The sequence below is a fragment of the Palaemon carinicauda genome, chromosome 37 (genome assembly GCF_036898095.1).
Source record: "Palaemon carinicauda isolate YSFRI2023 chromosome 37, ASM3689809v2, whole genome shotgun sequence".
In the NCBI taxonomy this organism is placed as follows: domain Eukaryota; kingdom Metazoa; phylum Arthropoda; class Malacostraca; order Decapoda; family Palaemonidae; genus Palaemon; species Palaemon carinicauda.
In genome coordinates, this window is record NC_090761.1 from 18,878,584 (window position 1) to 18,898,142 (window position 19,559).

Below are 19,559 nucleotides of genomic sequence, written 5' to 3' on the forward strand. Positions count from 1 at the left end.
ACACAAGGTAGCACCCGGCTGCCGGCCACCGCTCATAGCGACCGGCAGACAAGGGCGTGACAAAAGCCGGCCGGCAAAGGTAAACAACCGATGCCGGCCAGCAGCAAAAGAACCAGAGAACTTCGACTGCCCGGCTGCCGGCCACATAGGACGGCAGCCGGGTCGGGTACAGCACTAGAAGAAAACAGAATGGATGCCAGGATAAGAGAGTATACTACCTCCAAGCCCGGCAATCCGAAAGAGTGCATATAAGGAAGGAGAGAATCTAATTCAGGCTTCCTGACCAATGCCGTCTGGCTCTACAGACAGACATGGATGAGGGACCAAGGGAGGTCCGGGCAGCACTCAAAGCAGAAGACCTTTGCCGGCCGGCAAGGGACTGAGTCAATTCCACATCCTAACCTATACTAGGTCCAGATGTAGAATGACGTACAGTACTGTAACGGCTAGGCCATTACAGAGATAGAGGGGGAAGGGACAAAGAGGGTCCTACCAACCTTGCTTTAGTAAAGAATCACCCGCAGCCAAGAAAACTCATCTTAGCCTAAGGGAGATCCAAGGGGGGAGGCCAGCAATACTTGCCAACCCCCACTGAACCAAAGCAAGGAAGGTGTTGCTACTCCCAGGGAAAGGATCTTATCCTCCCACCGAGAACAGCAACAAGGACTAGTCTGCTAGATCACAAAAGAAGGAATCATCTCGTACAGAAACCTTCGGGAGTGACCTAAGGAGGCTAAGCCTCCTATGTCTGCGTCAGACTGGCGAGGGAGACTCTACCCCAAGCCAGACAAACACAGATTCAGACTAAAAACTCTGATGTTCTGCCCCTCTCTGAAGCCAGACTTACTGGAACAGGAAGGTACAGTAACACCCCAATATAGTTGTATCGAAAGTTAATTCAGATAAACCACTAGGGTTAAGCCCAAGGCTTAAACAGAGGGAAAGGGATTGCATACCTTCTCCGAAGAAAAGAAAGCAACCGGGGAGTATGAATAAGTATACTAAGGCTCCATAGGCAACTTAGCCTAGGCACCAAGAGAATCGATTACCTAAATCACCGAAACTCACTCGTATACTATCTTGGAAATAATCAATATAATCTTAAATGTATAAAACTGCCTAAAGCTTCAATAAAATTTTAAAACACTCGGAAATCCAAAAATCATGCAGGAAAGTACTAGGGCCAAACGACTAGGCCTAATGGTCTAGCGTAGGCCAGAATTGGCGAATACTTCGCCAAAACAAACAATACTAAAGCACAAATAAGGAAATCCTATGTAACGCTAAATAGCTAAAATTATTAAAGCAAAACAGCCGGGAACGTCGCTCTGGCTAACTAAAACTCATACCTAGCGAGCGACAGCGTCCAGGATGCCTCCGGTAGGCAACGGCTCTTGTAACAAAGATTATTATTATTAATCACTTTAAAAATTACCAAGAGCCTACATTTATACATAAAAGAAATAATACTCAACTTATCAGAGGCAGACAAAGTTGGAGAAAGCATAATAAAGCGATTAAATCCAAGATTTTGCGAGAAACACAGGAAAAAACACCGAGTTGTTAAGCTACGCAAAAAGGAATACAGATGGCGCCAGAATCGGCGCAATGCACGCTTACGAAACGGGAGAAGAGAGAGCCTTGCGAACGGCTCCCCTTTTTCTTTCTCGTTTTTGTTTTCTTGCCAATTGACCCCTTCGAAGTGTTATCTCTGTTCGGGGTGCAGATTGCCATGTGGAGTGTCAAGAATACGTCCTCTGATATTTCGCGATATCCCTGGTACTTTCATTAGGGATATTCGCTCCAGGAGTTAGAATTCTGGGTACCTTAAGGTAAATTCTCTGGGAATATCGCCGTAGTTGTAATATACCCTAGGAAGCTACCCTATAGGAACTTCCATCAGGACGACATGGCTTGAGCCCAAAAAAATGTATATTACTCATGAAAATATTTTCCATATTTCAAACATCTTACCTGGAACAAGGGAATCAGAAGATTTCTAAAATCTGCTCCTATGCGACTAAAAGACTGACCAAAAAACATACACTGTGCCAATACACTTTCTAGATTGGACCCAAGTCCACACTCTAGGTCCTTCTTTACCAACTGGATAAAATGATTGACCTGAAAATTAAAAAAATCAACTGTAGATAAAGAGCACACAAATCAAATTCCTTCTTTTTCAAAATATGAATAAAATATTATTAAAAAAAAAAGTTGTCTGCCTATCTTGGTAGTTCTGTTGAATGTTTTTCAAGGTCTACACAAATATAGCTTTATGAAACAATATATGCAAAGGATTTCTATAAGTATCAAATATTCAAAGTATAAAACACACATTGGACTGATAAATAAAAGTTTATTTTGTGTTATGAAATTATCTGAAACTACTGTTTCAAATATGTACAAGATTCATTTTCTTTTAAAGCAAAATTATTCTTTTCAATACAAGCCCTCATTTACATACTGTAAGTGGTGCTAAAAATTATTGACAATACAGTATTTATGATATATAAAAGATGATTATCTTCTAGCTAGCTGGCTAGTAGTACTATGCATGCACCCCATGGATAGCCCAGTAAAAAGGAAGTATATATTTTTCATGAAGTTGGGGTTAAACCTGTGAGAAATCAGAAGGGTTGTGAGGAAGCTCACATATTTGAGAAGGATTGTGTTGCATTAAAAAAAAAAGGTTTAAAAAAACACTGACTTCCAATACTGTATAAACCTGTAATATTACCAATTTGGAGGTAATTTGTATTTTTCCTAACGATACAAACCTTGAGGGTATACTTTTAGCGAAAGCTGAAAGGGCAAGCCATTAAAATTTTAGTGAGGTTTTAACTACTCATCCTGCTATTTAGTGGGGGGTGGGGGTGTTTAGCCTGCTACCCCTCCCACTTCAAGGGGGACAGGGTTGGCGGGCAAGTACGTATACAGTAAATAGCTAAGGTTTGTATCGTTAGGAAAAATATAAATTACATCCGATTTTGTCATTTGTTCCGTAACTGGAATACGAGACTACAATTAGTAGGAGGAACTAACTGAAAGTCGTAACAACAAAGAGATCGGGAGGTAGCGACACCAAAATGGCTGCCAAATATACCCGAAGGGAAGGCATCACACAAAGCCGTTGAGGCTAAAATTAACAATATTGTTAATTCAAAGTGTGTCGCTACCTAAAATTATCAAAACAGATAATTACAATACTTAACTTGGGAGTAGGGATCTCCAAAACGTCTGACATCTTGAAAACACAAAACACAAAAGCTATGAAAACAAATACGTCTGGCTACCACTCGTGCTAGAAAGGAATGAGGGAAGAAGCGTGGGTAGTGGTAGGGGTGGGGGTGGGGGGGTAGTCATAGTAGCGGGCAGTAGTTGGATGTAGAACGGCACCTCGTAGTATCGGGGGATATTGAGGAAGGAGAGGACTAATTGGTAAGGGACCTCTGGTAGTGGTTTTAACACGCCCCAGTTACTATACCGACACTCTATTAGAGTGAGCAAGCTGGGTTTATTCATGGCATTCCATGCAACTTTTTCTCTGGTATATTTAGCAGTATTTATACCTTAGAAATGGTGCTATAAGGAACATTTCACTGGGCGACACAGGTCCCTCGCCCAGAAATAGATTTTTCCTTCGTCAAAATCCCTTTTATAGGGGTGACTCACCAATTAAGAGGGTGGACGTCCCTGCCAATCTGGCATTTTGGCCTTACCCGGGGTACTCCCTATTGTGCAGAGTCCCGTGCAACAATATGGGGACCCTAACACCTTGCTAACCTACTAACCTTGGTCAACGGCCTACCCAAGTTGTGTGTGGTGATAAATTAGCAATGTGACTGTCCAGGTAAACGTTATTCCGAGTCTTGCAGGACATAACTGAAGAGATTGAGACATTCCCAATACCACTTTGCTAGGGTGTGGGGATGCAACAGTATTGGAACAAAACTAGGTTACACAAGGGAGCGATGGTTTACCTGCAGAGGTTTGAAGTCAGCTTGTGCAGAGATTCCAGGATGCTGATTTCTCCAAGAGAGGGGAGGATGAAGAAAGGAAAAGAGCCAGACATTCCTTTTCATTCACTCAGACTAAAACCCAGGTAACCAATGCCCTCAACCTTCTGCTACTTGTCCAATAAGGAGCTTGAGGTACTAAACCAGCTGCTGGGCAACCACTACAGGACTGACAGAGAACGTATCGAGGTTCCTGTGGATAATGTGTTCTTTGTGCTCCTCTTTACTCTACGTGAACTAACAAACAGCGAGTTTGTCTGGGGCATGTTTCTGCAGTGTGTTTAAGATAGTAATGTATCTCAAACTCCTCACTGGGCAAAGTAACAATTGATCTGGGTCGTTGGTTACAGAACGGAGACTCAAAATCTGAAAGGGCCCAAATCTAAGGTCCAGCAACCCCGGATTTTGAGTCTTAGCAATAAACTCAGGGACGAAGCAGAGTGTCACTTCCCGCATCCCCTTGAATGGGTGATGTCATAAGGGAGGCCATGAAGTTCACTGACTCTTTGCCGAGGCTAAAGCGAGCAGGAACGCCGTGTTCAAAGTGAGATTTTGGTTAGTTGCATGGCATGATGGTTCGTAGGGAGGTCCTTTTAGGGACCTCAGAACGCGAACCACGTTTCAAGGAGGAGCCCTGATCTCTGACTGGGGGCAAGTGATCTCATAACTCCGTATGAGTAGAGAAAGCTCCAACATAGAGGAAATGTCGACTCCTTTCAGCCTGTAGACGAGGCTCAAGGCAAAGTGATAGCCTTTCACTGCTGATACTGAAAGGAGCTTTTCCTCCTAAAGGTATACATGAAACTGCTATTACTGGAATAGTGGCATCTAGTGGAGAGATATTCCTTCCACGACATCAACCACAGACGACTCTCCACTTGGCCTGGTAGACCAAGGCTGAGAACCTACACAAGTGTCCAGACATTTGTTCCGTAACTCGTCGTGAAAAGCCCTTTTGAGTGAGGAGATGCTGGATAGTCTTCATGCGTGAAGTCGAAGCGACTGCACTGTTTTGTGGAAGATGTTTGCGTGTGGATGCAAGAGTAGATCTGGTCGTGGAGGGAGTTCTGTCGGTCGATCTATGAGAAGTTGCAGGAGGTCTGGGAACCACTCTGTGTGATGCCATAGCGGAGCTACCAGGGTCATCAATACTGTAGATCTTTGGATGCTCTGGTTTTGTTGAGAAGTCTTCTCATCAGACAAAACGGTGTAAAGGCGTAAACGTTGATGTTGTCCCACTGTTGTTAGAAAACATCTTGCCATAGAGCCTTAGGGTCCAGGACTGGAGAGCAGTAAAGCGGGAGCTTGCTGTTCAGAGATGTTGCGAACAGGTCTACAGTCGGGGAACCCCACAAAGTCAGGACTTTGTTGGCTATGTGATGATTCAAAGACCATTCGGAGTCAATTGAGTCACTCTGCTCAGATTGTCGGCGAGCACATTCCTCTTGCTGGGAATGAAGCGAGCTGATAGAGCCACCGAATGCTCTTCTGACCATCTGAGGATCTTCAGTGCAAGATAGCATAGAGGCTGCAAAAAGGTACCGCCCTGTTTGTTTATGTAAGCCCCCACAGAGTGACATGCCAACAACTGTTGAAACTGATGAAGAGCTAGGTAGGCTGCTCTTATCTCTAGAAGATTTATGTGGTGGTACCTTTCTGATTCCAACCAAAGGCCGGAGATTGTATGGTGGAGCAGGTGAGCCCCCACCCTTCTCTTGATGCATCTGTGAAGAGCATCAAATCCCGAGGGGGAACAAGAAGATTCTGGCCTAGCCGAAGATTTTCGTCTACGATACACCCACTCAAATCCGTCACCTGATCCTGAGTTATGGGAACTCGGGTGTCTGGTGGGTCGGAGTGTTGGTTCCACATGGACTTCAGCTGCCATTTAAATGTTTAAAGGTTTAAAGGTCACTCATGAATGGCAGAGGTAAGGGACAGTGACATTGCCCTAGCAATGAGGGCAATGCCCTAGAGACTGACCATATATTATATGATCAGCGCCCAAGCCTCCTCTCCACCCAAGCTAGGACCAGGGAGGGCCAGGCAGTGGCTGCTGATGACTCAGCAGATAGACCTATAGGCTCCCCTAAACCCCCCAACCTTAGCTCACAAGGATGGTAAGGTTGCAGACACTAATGGCACTAACGAGTCTGAGCGGGACTCGAGCCCCCGACTGGCAAACACCAGGCAGAGAAGTTACCAATCAGGCCACAGCAAGACGGATGAGAGAGGTTAGATGGCCTAACAGACTCTGCCAACGAGAGGTCGGAAAAACTTCTTTCCTGAGATAGGGAGCAGCCACTTCCTTCAGCCTGTGTATTCTTTCGTCTGATGGGAGACTTTCTCTAGGACGGTGTCTATGATCATTCTGAGGTATACTAGTCTATGTGAAGGTTGCAGTGACGACTTCTCGCGATTTATCAGGACCCCCAGATCCTGACAAAACTCGAGAAGCATGTCTCGGTGACGAAGAAGGGTCGTCTCCAAGTCTGCTAAGATCAGCCAGTCGTCCAGATATCTGAGAAGACGGATGCCGTTCCTGTGAGCCCAAGATGACACTAAGGCAAACACTCTGGTAAACACCAGGGGGGCTGTTGCGAGACTGAAGCATAGAACCTTGAACAGGTATATCTTTACTTCATGAATGAATTTTAAATACTTCCTTGATGATGGTGGTATTGAGATCTGGAAGTAAGCGTCCTTCCGATCCAGTGAGCACATGAAGTCCCTTGGACGTACCGCTTGAATGACTGTGTCTGCTGTCTCCATTTTGAACTGAGTCTGTTGTACAAACTTCTTCAAAGGGATAGAGATCGATGACTGGTCTCCAGCCTCTGGTCGTCTTTTTCACCAGAAAAATCCAACTGTATAAGCCTGGATACCCATCCACTACCTCTTGGAGAGCACCTTTCTGCAGCATGGTCTGGACTTCGGCCATGAGGGCCAGTTCCTTTGCGGATCCCTTCGCATAGAAGCCAAGATGCACTAGATCTCTAGTCAGAAGAGGGAGAGATTGAGTGAACAGGACACGATACCCTAAGGCGATCACATCGACCGTCCAGGGATCTGCCCATGAAGCTGCCACCTCTGCCAGCGGCACTGTAGGCACCTCCCCACAGGTGGTAGGTGTTGAGGACTGCCATTCCTAGTGGGAGTGGCCACCTCGGCCACCTCCCTTACCTCCCTTCTTTCCCCTGAAAGACTTGGACCCCTTCTGTCCCTTAGATTGAAGGGCAGCTTAGACACCTTAGAAGGTCCCAAGGACAGAGCAGTTGACTGGTTAGAGGAAGGTGCTTGCTGAGGCCGAGAAGACTGGGAAGGTCTACTATAGGACCGAGATGTCATGGCCCTATGGAGAAGAGAATCGTAGGACGATTTCCTCCATCGCTCAGCAGCCCTATCTCCTCCAGAACAAAGAGAGAGAAGAACCCTTGAGAGTGGAGTTCCTCAGCTGAGAGACCTCCACTTTCGGCACCTGCTTATGGAACCGTCCTATGACGGTATCCCTCCTCTTAAGTATGGCATTTGCCCACAGTTTAACTAAATGTTGCGCTAGGAACTCAAGAGTCCGGGTACCTGACAGTAGGAAGGACTCCGTCTTCCTGGCTGACTCTTTCGACAAGTCGTGGGAGCGAACCACAAATCCTAGTGATCCTAACCATAGATCCAGCCATGAAGCAGCCTGCATGGCATACTTCGCGCCTCTCTCTATGTTTAGGATCTCAAGCACAAACAGTGAGGCCGTCAGAGAGGAGAGGGTCTGAGTGGAGACTCCCTTCATTAGGGACTCTATCAAAGAGGCGAGGGACATGTTGGAGTGTGGTTCCCCTTCGATCTCGTAATACTTCCTTTGTAACACAAAAGGAAGTGGTAGAGACCACGAGGAGGAACCTGCCCTCAAGGAACTGGAAGTTCTGGCTATCTGGAAGATAGCCTTCCTCTTGGTAGCTGTCAGGCCTTTGGACCAGAGCAAAGCTGCATTTGGACCAGGAAGGCTTCTAGGTCTCAAAAATCTCGTCAAGCACCATATCCTTCCCTTCCTGGGTGGTGGAACCAGGAGTAGATAGCCTGTTAATGGCCCTCATACAGGCAAGGACCTGCCAAAAGGTATGTTCCGACTCTTTCCTCTCTTGTTTGGAGTGATAGTTCGGACTGGCCGCCTTTGGAGGATTTTCATCCTCCGAGTATAAGGGGTCATTCACCTCCAGCCTCACATCCAGAGCCTGGGGTAAGTCAGGGTCATCAACTGAAGCCGTGGATGGACTCGCCACTGGGGACCGCATCCATGCCTCAGCCTCTCTAGCTTCCCTTGCCGTGGTATTCTTTAGTTTCGTCTTAAGAGTCCTTCAACTCCCTTCGCACGGTACGATCCTCCACGATCTTAGGAGGTGGAACCTGCGAGGCCTTCGAGGACTTAGATGAATCCTTGCCCTTAGGAGCTGGAGGCTCTTCTGCTGGAAGAGGAACAGAAACCGGACGCTGGTCCGGAGGCACTACCTCAATGCCCTGAGGATTGAAGGGATGGATTGCGATCTCCCTGGCCGAGCCTATGTCCCTACTCATCCTAGGATGGATGATGTCTCCTCTGCTTCTTCGTAATGACTTCCTCTGCCTTCACTGACGTGAAAGGCAAGTTAGAAATGTATGAATCAGCAGGGGCTTCGCCTTCAGCATGCGATCGGGTTGGACGTAATTTGCGTGCTTTCTCTGCCGTCAACTTCCTTCTAGGGTTTTGACTCCCAGTTGACGAGCTCGACGAGGGTTCCAAAGATATCCTAGGGGTAGCCATGACTGGAACAGTCAAGGGTTGTGGCGCTGGAGGTGCCAACTTCGGAGCCTTCAGGATATCGACCATGAAGGTCAATGCCCACGGAGGAAGCTTTGTCGCCCTAGATCCACCTTGGAGGTCTCTAGATGAGTTTCTCCTAGGTGAAATCCAAGCAGGATATCCAGTTGACGGAGAAAGTAACCTCTGAGGCAGAGGAATATGTTCCTTTGGATGATGAGGAAGGTCTGGACTAATAGGAATGTTTGCGAACTTATTCAGCGGTTCCTTAAACCCTTCTAGGAAGGGTTTTGGTCTTCCGCTGGAGGTGGAAAACGCAGAAGGGCAAGAGGAAGGTGTTGGATCTGCACTTGTTCACGATCCTGATACATCTACTCGCAAAGTTCGCTGATTTGCTCGTGAAATTGCGAAATTCACGCGCAAACTCCATGCGTCATCGTACGTGTTTCGCGAGCAGAACATGAGCAATAGGAGCCATAGAGGAAGAGGAAGGTCTAACAATTTCCTGCTGCTCCAGAGGAGCCCTACATCCGACAAAGTCGGTAGATGAAGCCTCCGAGTAGGCACTATTCTCAAAGGATAACGCGCCGCATCGGGATGCGTCTCCTAGCTTTGCATAGGTGATCGCTTAGCAAAGACTTCTTAGGCTGTGAACGGCACTGAGGGTTTAGCTGGACGCCTGTTTGAGGAGTGGTCATGCTCATCATCAGGTTCGGTCTGAGGTCGTTAGGAAGGTCTGGTTGAGGGGCTACGCGCTGATGTACTGCTCGTTCGCCTACCTTTACCTCTGAACAAGGAACGTCTACACCTTGATTGCGAACGCGCGGTTCGTGATCGTGATGTTTGTGAACGCGAGCATCTAAATTTCGTTTGAGAACGGTGTGAACGTCGTGAGTGCCTATCTTGCGAACGAGACTGTCGTTGTTATGAACAATACCTCGCGAGCGCGAACACCGCCCTCATGGTCGTGAGCGTCGTCCTCGTGAGCGCGAGTACCGTCCTCATGATCTAGATCTGGACGATCTAGAATGTGAGTGTCTGGACCTAGGTCTAAACCTGTCTCGTAGCCATGAAGAATGCAATCGTGAGACTCGTCCTCGTGAAGAGGAACATCTCCTAGGAAAGCCTTGAGACCTACGGTATCGTGAGCGTCTTCTAGGCGAAGAATGCTCTGATCGTGATGACCTACGATCATTACGATCTTCCGATCGTCGCGAACGACGATCAGGGGAAGAAGTTACAGAAGGGTGAAGCGATGGCGATGCTCGTCCTAAGCTTAGCATTGCTGGTTGAAGGCGCGCTGATCCCCTGAAGATCATCACCTGCACCCTAAGGGTTCCTGTTGGAAAAAACAGAGGGTTGAGGACTAAGGAACGACAAGTTCCCAGGATGGAGAGAAAGTTTGTCGTTAGCACGGGGTCATTGGAGAGGCGAACGCAAGCGATCACCTCGTCCATGCGTGGAAGGACCAGGGGAAGGCGACAGATGGGCCTCGCACAATTCCAGAGCGTGAGATGTCAACGGCTCCAGAGAAGGTTCCCTTGTGGCACCACGCTGAAGAAGGCTATGCAGTATCTCCTTCGAAGGGGGTCCCAAAATCCCTAAGGACGACCACACCTGAAACAAATCTGTAAGGGAAAAAGGCTCGCCAGCGGCTGGAGGAGAATGTGCTCCTCTAGGGGAAACAAAAACCCCCCTTAATACCCTAGGGTTGCCTAGAAGATGAGTAATCTCCGCTCCTGCTCGCTCGTCCTTGTGAGAGCGCACGCGAGAAGCTTATGAAAGAGATTTGGGGGTGCGAGAAGAAGAAGAACACTTCCCGCTCGCCACTGAGGGAGAACGATTGCGCTTAGACTTCTTCTTCCTGCCCAGTGTCAGCCCTACTTGCAACGATGCCCTCGGCACGTAGGACACAGAGAGTGCGGGTCGATCTCCAACAACGACATGAAGGTCCCGCAAGCGGCACCCTCTCGCCCTGGACACGTTTACATGATGAAGGCGATCGTAGGAGGAGGACATGCACACCTGAAAAGAGTAAGCAAAAATCAAAAGTCCAATGACAGTCAGGAGGAGAGCAGACACGTCCGATCTCTACTGACCCAAAAGAAAAAATTATGTCTCTCACAGTTGTGAGAGTACAGTATATATAGAGGCGGCTGGGTAACCCCAAGCTTAGTGAGAATATGGAAAGAATAGGCCAGACTATTCGGTGTTTGTGTAGGAAAAGGAAAAAATTTGCCATAAACAGAGAGGGATCCAAGGTAGTACTATCAGGCCGGTCAAAGGACCTAATAACTCTCTAGCAGTAATAGTGCTGTATCTCAACAGGTTGCTGGTATCTTGGGCAACATACTACCATAAGTGAAGAAGAGCTTTTGACAGCTGCAAGAGGGAAGGGACTCCTCACCCTTGTTCACCAACTGTCGGTAACTACCTCGTTAATAATTTCAACGGACATTTCAGCTTGCTATGAAAACATATACCATACTTAAAGGATGAAAGTTTTGCAAACATGTTTGAACATAGTCAATTTTCAAATAAAGAAATTTTATATGATGAATGGAGAAGTATTGATTTAAAAGCTCAAGTTAGAAATGACTGGCGAAATCTAACCGAGGCCCTTTGCATCAATAGGAGATGATGACGATGATGAAGTTTAAAGTACAGAACTTAATATTAGGAAGGTCAATACAAATAGAGTTAAACTCCTACCTACTAATCACCTAAGAATCCATAGAACATGAGCATAAGGCTGCCAACCAGCTAGATCTTTTGAATTGCAAATGAAATGTCTATAAAATGTGATGTTCATGAATGTGGTCTAAAGTAAATGATGAGTTTGTTGTTAAACAAATGAGTTTTTATAAACCATAGCTGTATCGTGCTTTTCAAAAACTTTCTAAAACTAATTTCAAATATTCTTTATCAATACAGTACCTTGTGTAAAATCCATCCATAAAATATTGCTTGGTCATTGATTTCATTGTCACAAAGACCAAATCGAGAATCATCATCCGAAAAGATGGCCCGATACTGAGTCACAATGTCAAAGAGGTGAACACGTGATGCCTCCACAACCTTGATAACATGCTGGTATGCTGAAATAGTAACTCCAGGGCTTACTAACATGTTAATACTATAACATATGCATATATGAAATAACGTTAAAATAATTGTGTAGTCTACTCCTCATGAAAATATAAATTAATGCCATAAATCTATACAGACATTATCATCATGAAAATCTATTATGAATACTGTACATTGTAATTTATAAAAATACTAAAAATAAACATATTCCTATGAAATCCGATGACATAGACAATGCTTTTCTCTCGAAGACTGGTGTTTTATCAACATTTCTCATTAAAACTACAAATTTTAAAAACAATTTGTATTTTTCCTAGCTATACAAACCTGAGTCATTTAAATGGGTTTACTCATAGTCCCATTTCCTACGACCAGACAATCAAAGATAATTGATTGCCTCATACTTTGTTGCTAAGCAACCACTGCACATGTGGCTCAGGAAGCCTGCCCACAACACTTAGTTGTTTCCCAACAACACTCTAAGGGGGGAGGATTGTAAGGATTCTCTTAATGAGCAAAGATTAAATGATTGATTGATTACGAGTTATCTGGCATCCTGTCATCTAAGTCATTGATGCTAAGGCTCTCTCAATGAGCAAGCTTAGCGTGTATGCTCACCCCGAGGGGAGTGCCTAAGATGTAGGAGGAAGTTTAAAGGATATTGAGCCTTGGAACACAAGACCAAGCAGAGGGGACTCCTTTCTATCAGCTAGAGAGGGGGAAGGGCAGAGGCCAAATTCTGGCATGAGCAGATGTAAGCTCTCGCTGTGCACCATGTCTCAACATCTGTAAGAGCCCGTCCTTCAAAGGGGAGCCCAAAAGCTCAAAGGACGGCTACATCTGACGCAGGGCATCAAGGGAAGACTTCCTCTAGGAGGAAGATGTTGCTACTGCTCCATTAGGAAGATGTTGCTATTTCACTAGGGGAAGCAACCGTGTTTTCCTTACCCAAAGGTTGTCCAAGGGTCAAATGGTCATCACTCTTATCCGATCATCCTCTGGAGAGACTGAATGGGAAGAGGAAGGTGGGCGAAGAATCCCTTTCCAATTTCTTCCTCCAGTGAAACCACTCCCATTGGGTGGATGGCCATTCTGGACGCTCATCGCAAAGTTGCCCCATGGAGGCAAAGCCGGTGAAGATCCGTTTTCAAAACCCGCTGTGCCAGGACAAATCTGCATGTTTGCTTCCTCAATAAACGTTCAACAGCAGTCACACCTGAAAAGAGAAAACAAAACAAAACTAGTGTAGCCATTTAGTAATGAATGGATGAATTCTCTGTTCTCTACCATGGCCAAATCACAAGTGGTCTCGGTGGTGAGTGTTCACGTGGGTCAGACTTCCCTCCGCTACTTCGATAACTACTGTACTGGGAGGGTTGTTGATACTTTGTTAAAAGTTTTTATGGCCATATACATCAGCTTGTGCTGAATCTTCTATGTAAAGAATGAAACGAAGGTTTGTATTTTGTGTAGGAATAAATAAAAATTTATATCAGAATACGGTATGGCATATGTTAAATACATCATCATAGATGGTTTCTTGACATACATTTGTTCTCTTTCATAAATCAACACTGTAGTCTTATCATAATGCCATTTAACATCCCAAAAATTGGTTCTCAACCACAGTAATAAAAAAGTCATAATACTAATAAATCTTTGGTATTGGAACAACAAGCATGCTTTTTAGAATCTTGTTTGAAACAAGTGTTAAACCATAATGAAAAGTTATGAGAATCACATTTGATTTTAAAATAAAATAACTGCAAATTCTTACACCTCTTCCTCTTCCTCAAAACTTTCCACTAAGGCCATCAATTCTCCTTTTTTTTTTAGTTATTCCGCTGTTCATTGTAGTCCTTTAAACTTCATATTTTATCAATTGTGACTTTTGAGGTTTAACATTAATGAAGTTATCAGTCATAAACAAAAGTAACTTACGATCTTCCTTAGGAATATTCTTCAGTATGCCCATAAACCAGGCATCTCGGGCTTGAAGAAACTTCAGTCTTAATTCTGGTTCTGTGAATACATCTAATCTACGCAAGAGACCTATAAAAAAGAAAGTAAAAATGCTCAAATCAATTACAATTCTTCATACATAGACAATTATTTCTTATTAATGATGACTTTACACCTGGTTAAGTACAGTACTGTATTTATTTACTCAGATTTTTATTTGTTTTAAATGGCTAATTAAAGAATTCTTAGCTTATTAAGGCATCTGTGATTATAGTATTCCACTCACATAGGGGTATCAACTTACCAATGACTTTAAGGCACTGGGGAAGGGCCAAGGGTGAACGCAGCTGAGCAAGCAGCTGGTTTAACATCAATCGTGTTCCAGATTGCACTTCAGTTACAATTCCCTGAAAAATCCAACATGAGACAAAGGTGATTCTGAGATACTTTATCCAGTCATTGAGTTCAATTTGATCCATGCCACATGTATAATGCACTAGCAATAATAAAGAATAGTTTTTGTACTTCATTAGACAAAAGATTTGCAAATTAGAATAAAAAAATATGATTACATTTATAATGTGGATATCAGTGTGCTTCCTCTCCAACCTTCGCACATATGCCAAAATTTCTAGAGCTTCATCATAGTATCCATTTCTAACACAAGTGTCCATCAATTGAGGAAGTTCTAAGACCTGTAAAAAAAATATAAAAACTCTTTGTTATATCAAAATCAATTAATGAACATTAACAGGTTTTAAAATAGGAATTTTTCTAAATGAGGCGATGTGTATACCGAATATCAGAAACACAATCATTACCTTTATAATACAGCTGTTAAAATAAAGGAGACATCCCTCACCTATTTAATACCTAAAGCTTTTATTAACAACATCAGGCTATAACTTTCCTATACCACGTCTTTAATGCCAAGGTAAAAATTTAATAACAAAAAAGTTTAATTCAACTGCCCAATTGTTTTGTAGTTTAAAATAACCCAGAGGTAAACATTCAAAATAAAAAGTCTGTTTATGATGATAAAAACTCCCAAACATCAGCAAAACTATTCACGAGAAAATAATGGATATATTCAACATGATAAGAAACCTATAACATATAAAAAACTAAAATGCATATCCATGAAACCTGAGAAGTTCAAGTACTTTTAAATACTAAAACAAAATAAAAGTATGCATTATGATACTTACTTCAAGCAACTGGGTGTGTTTTGTTAAAGTAAGGGATGTAAGGTGCCTCGATTGAGACAAAGTTCGCGATGTAGCCAAGAACTGTTCTACACTTCCCCTAAGGCTAGGTAAGCAACTGGATAATCCCTCCAAATGTGTTTCTACGCTTGTAAACTAATAAGAAAGACATTACACACATTAATTGAAAATGATATGAACAAACATTCACTGCAAAAAATTTAAAAATTAACTTGAATACATATAAAGGAATGTTATTAGATATTATTGAAAAGATATACATAAAACATATTTCTTCACTTAAAAATTAATTATTGTATTGCCATAACTACATGACCACCATTCAATAAACTAAAACTTGAAATACAGTCTTATATCTTATAACTTTTATACTGTAAATGAGATAGAGTGAATTAAATGAGCATATTATGGTCTTCAAAGGTATATACTAGACTTGAATTCTGATAGATAAATTTTTTACCTCAATTGGGTGTGAGGAAGGGGGTTCAGGACTGTCAGGTTTAGTTACTCAGTCATTGCAAAAGGATTCTCAGGCCATGGACAACACCAAATTCTTTGGCCAAGTCGGTCCCATTGATCCCTCCTCCGATGACCATAAATATTTATAAAGATGCATCCTGGTCAAGTTGGGAGCTCTTCAGAGGAGACCTTTGTGCTTGAAAATGGCCTAATCAGTTTGAAGTATTTCACAAGTGTTGAAACTGATGGCAGTCTTTCTGATGAAGGTAATCAGTTCAAGAAGGAACTTCCATATAAAAATCTTTATAGACCATCAGATAGCTGTCTTCTGCCTCAAGAAGGGGGCATCCTGCTTGAGAATTCTCAATACAGTGACCATTCCCATTATAAAGTTCTTTCTGGAGAGAAATGTGTTCCTCTCACCAATCTATCTGCCAGATTCACTCAACGTAGTGGCGTATGCCCTATCCAGATACACAGCCTTGCAAATGGAATAGACCTTAGACCAGAGTTCTTTTGAAGAAATTTTGGAGCTGGTTCAGGATCTCCAAATAGACATGACTGCTACAAATGAGAACCCCATACTTCTATTATATGTAGCTTTAAAGCAGTGGCAAGAGATGCTCAGAATCTAGCTTGGAACGTATGGTCATTGATCTATTTGTTTCCTCTGAGTTGTATTTTGAAGGCTTTGAATATCTTTTGCAATTTTTCAGGGGCACTTATGCTAATAGCTGCATTTTGGCTCAACAGCCCATGGTATCTACTGCTTCAGCCCCCGAGGCCAAGAGTGCACCCGCGTCTGTCTGCATAGCTGTTTCAGAAAGTAGGAACGCGGATTACCTTCGCTTTTTCCTTTCTGATCCAGATTTCACACTTGGATTATCTGTCCTGTATTTTCAAGAAAGATTTCTCATCCCACAACTTATTCAATGAGCTGCAAGAGGTCTTCATCTACAAGATAATACCATTCTGCATGGAAGACGTGGATGGCTTTTCTAAGGAGTCAATCACCTCGTCTGATGACCCAAGACTTCTTGATCCAAGGTGATGGAGTCTTCTATCCTTCAGAATGACTTGTGACACAGAAAAAGTTATGTTGTTTTCTATTTGAACAGCCAGGTCTAAGCTACTAGAGGACAGTCACGAGGCTTTAAAGGACTCTGAGAACTTGGAAAACATTCCATGCGGCTCGAGTTCCTTAGGAGGTCAAGACTGTCCCGTGCTAACCATAATTCTTGCCGATTCTTGCATATAATACAGGCTTAAGTCCGAACTGAAAACTGAAATTAAGAGCTGAACGATATCCTTCACTGAGAAGAATGAGGAACTTTCCCATTGAAGGAAGACAAAAAAAAAAGCCAATTCGGATATCATTTGGTATGTGGCAGCTTGGGAGTGAACAAGGTTATGGTCAGCCTTAATGTTGTCAATTGACTATTGAATACTCAGAAAAATGGGAAAATGGCCAGAAAGGAGTAAGCATCTAGAATGTAGATATATCACTGACTAGTCTCTAGTTCCTTACCGAGTTCTCCATTCGGAAGAGTATGGAGAACCTTCTCAAATGCCTTTAAACATGTTCTTCTTCTCACAGCTCCACTTCTGCTCCTAGGGGATAAGTTATGGTAGATATCAGGCAATAAGGGAAGGTAGGTCAGAAATATGATTGACGGAAGAGAACGGTAATCGTCCTGAAGAACTTCTGCCCACATATTCCCTGTTCTGTGTTGGTGTCGCTTACTCAATGGCTTGACTGGCATACCAATGGCTTGACTGGCATACCCCAACCTCACAACTATTATAGGAAGGTAATGTCAACTTCAGTGAACCCCTCTTCCTTTCCTCCCTTTACTCTTCTGCCTAGAATAGCCATGTCGAGGGAGAAACGGCTGTCTGCTTTTTGTGCCTTTATAGGGGAGGAAGAGACTGGAGGTACTGGCTGGACTTTCAACACTAGCCTAATTGCGCTATGGGGCTCTCGAAATAGTTTCCTTTAACAGGCCTGGAACCTTGAAGGTAACTGGTCGATGGAAGAGGGAGTCCTGTTTTTGCCTTCTTCTACTTCTTCATCTTGACATCTGCCTCATCTCAAAAGAACAGGACTGCAGTCTCCAAATCGATGTTTTTGTAAGGAACGTGTCTCCTCCTGTCTTACCTAACTAACAAAGAGGGAGTCTCTGCTATTCCTCCTTTTCAGGGTTTGGTTGACCAAGTGGTTAGCTGATTGTTGCCAAAAGAAGGTCCTGGTCCTACTGGCTGACATGATTAAAATCCTGTTTCTTCATCTTGAGGCTTGTCAAGTTCTGAGTCATGATGAAGCACATGCATGATTGCAACTGCCCAGTCTATGAGCCATGATGATTTTGGAGGCAAGCAAAAGAAGCAGCTTCTATGGTAGCAGATTCAGGTGTCCAGAAATTTGCGTCTGTATGCTAGTCTCTCCATAAAGGTAACTGCCATCAGAGTAAACTCTGCTGGTTTAATTGGTTGAAAAGGTCTGTGAAGAGCATGGGAGGCAGGATCTTATTTAATTAGCTGGAATGTAAGGAATTCCATTGACCACAGATCTTGGAAAAGACCCTATCTAAAACTGCACAAGATGTTTTGACTGTCCCAACTCAAGGGAGGCTTATACCCTAAAGAAGAGCCAAAATGGCAATCAAAAGATGTCCTTCCTGCCCTGATGACAGCTATGGTTGCCTCCCCAAGGTAATTTAACTCACAAATAAGTGACAATACTTTGACAAATGTAGAACATGTCTCATGATTCTCTGCTTTAGCTGATCCAAACATGGTTGCTGGGTTGATGTGTCCCAGGGCTTCACCTCTCACCTGACAGAGGTGGTTTCAGTGCGCAGCTCAGGAAAAACATTCTTAGTATACTGTATTCGCTTACCAGACCAAGGCCATACCAGGACAATACTCTATAGAGGAAGGGATGACAGTTTAAAGGTCTGAATCCTCAGAGGCCAAGATGCTTAGAGGTCCCGTGCCCTCTGAGGACAAAGTACAAGGTACTTCAGTTTCTGATGGACAAACGGAAGAGTGTGGCACTGAGCAGATGCCTTTTCCTGGTGAGGAGCTTGCAGATGATACCATGTATATGATATAGCATCTCAATGATTGTAAGAGCATTTGCAACAGTCCTACAAAGTCACCTGCTTTAACTCAAATGCAAGAATGAGTGGGAAGGTCACATGTTGTCGACCGTTCCTGGAGCAAGGGAGAATCTTTACAGGCGAAGGAAGATCTTGATGCATGAAAGAATCTCTGCATGTTGGAAGATCTTGATATATTAGCATAGAACGTTGAGAAGAATCTGGTGACAGTTGCCCAGTGACATGAACAATATGATAACATGATGAGTAAGTGAAAAAGTCCAATCATGCTGGGGAAGATGGACCGCTTGGGAAGATCAGCAGCATGGAAAACTGGCTTCTTTCATTCCCTCTGAAGTGGGACAACTCTTAACACTTACTTCTGCCAATGCAAGACTGAGTACAGGTTAAAGGTATAAGAGAACATACGTATCTAGTACCCAGACACCTCCCTAGTGTTGCGTGTGCTGATGTTTTATCCTGCCATGAGACAATTCTTACCACTCACTCAAGAAGGGGAGGTTCCTGGTACCACTCTATCTATCTCTCCCACGGGGAGAGAAATGGCATTGATCAACTGTACCCGATCTCTATCAATTAGTCTTCCTGGACTTCTTACAGGTCGATGAAAATACTCTCATGGAGGAAGTGACCACATGATCTCTATGAAGAGACATCACAACCATGTGACATGTCCTTATCATCTTTCTGGGAATGGGATGACTAAAGAAAAGATAAAGGGTAGTGCCCCTCCCCTTAACTTTTGGGTATGGCAAAACCTTCTTCCTCTGATAAGACTACGGCAATGTCTAAGGAATTCAACCCTCAATAAAGGATTATGTTGCAGTAACTACCACCACTTTGTTATAAATTCTAACAGCTGAATTCTAGCTTTGCTGAAAGCCTAACTCCA

General features: G+C 43.7%; 1 protein-coding gene across 2 annotated transcripts in view; it reads right to left on the reverse strand.

Moving 5' to 3' along the window:
• The window catches only part of Cog8 (conserved oligomeric Golgi complex subunit 8), a 393,508-nt gene that overhangs the window by 36,781 nt on the left and 337,168 nt on the right, over positions 1-19,559 (reverse strand). For both annotated transcript variants that reach the window (XM_068360813.1, XM_068360812.1), the window contains 6 exons: positions 15,069-15,221; positions 14,433-14,555; positions 14,165-14,267; positions 13,840-13,950; positions 11,746-11,906; positions 1,975-2,124 (listed from right to left, as the gene is read on the reverse strand). In XM_068360813.1, the coding sequence (XP_068216914.1) occupies positions 1,975-2,124; positions 11,746-11,906; positions 13,840-13,950; positions 14,165-14,267; positions 14,433-14,555; positions 15,069-15,221 (801 nt within the window). The remainder of the gene's footprint in view (positions 1-1,974; positions 2,125-11,745; positions 11,907-13,839; positions 13,951-14,164; positions 14,268-14,432; positions 14,556-15,068; positions 15,222-19,559) is intronic.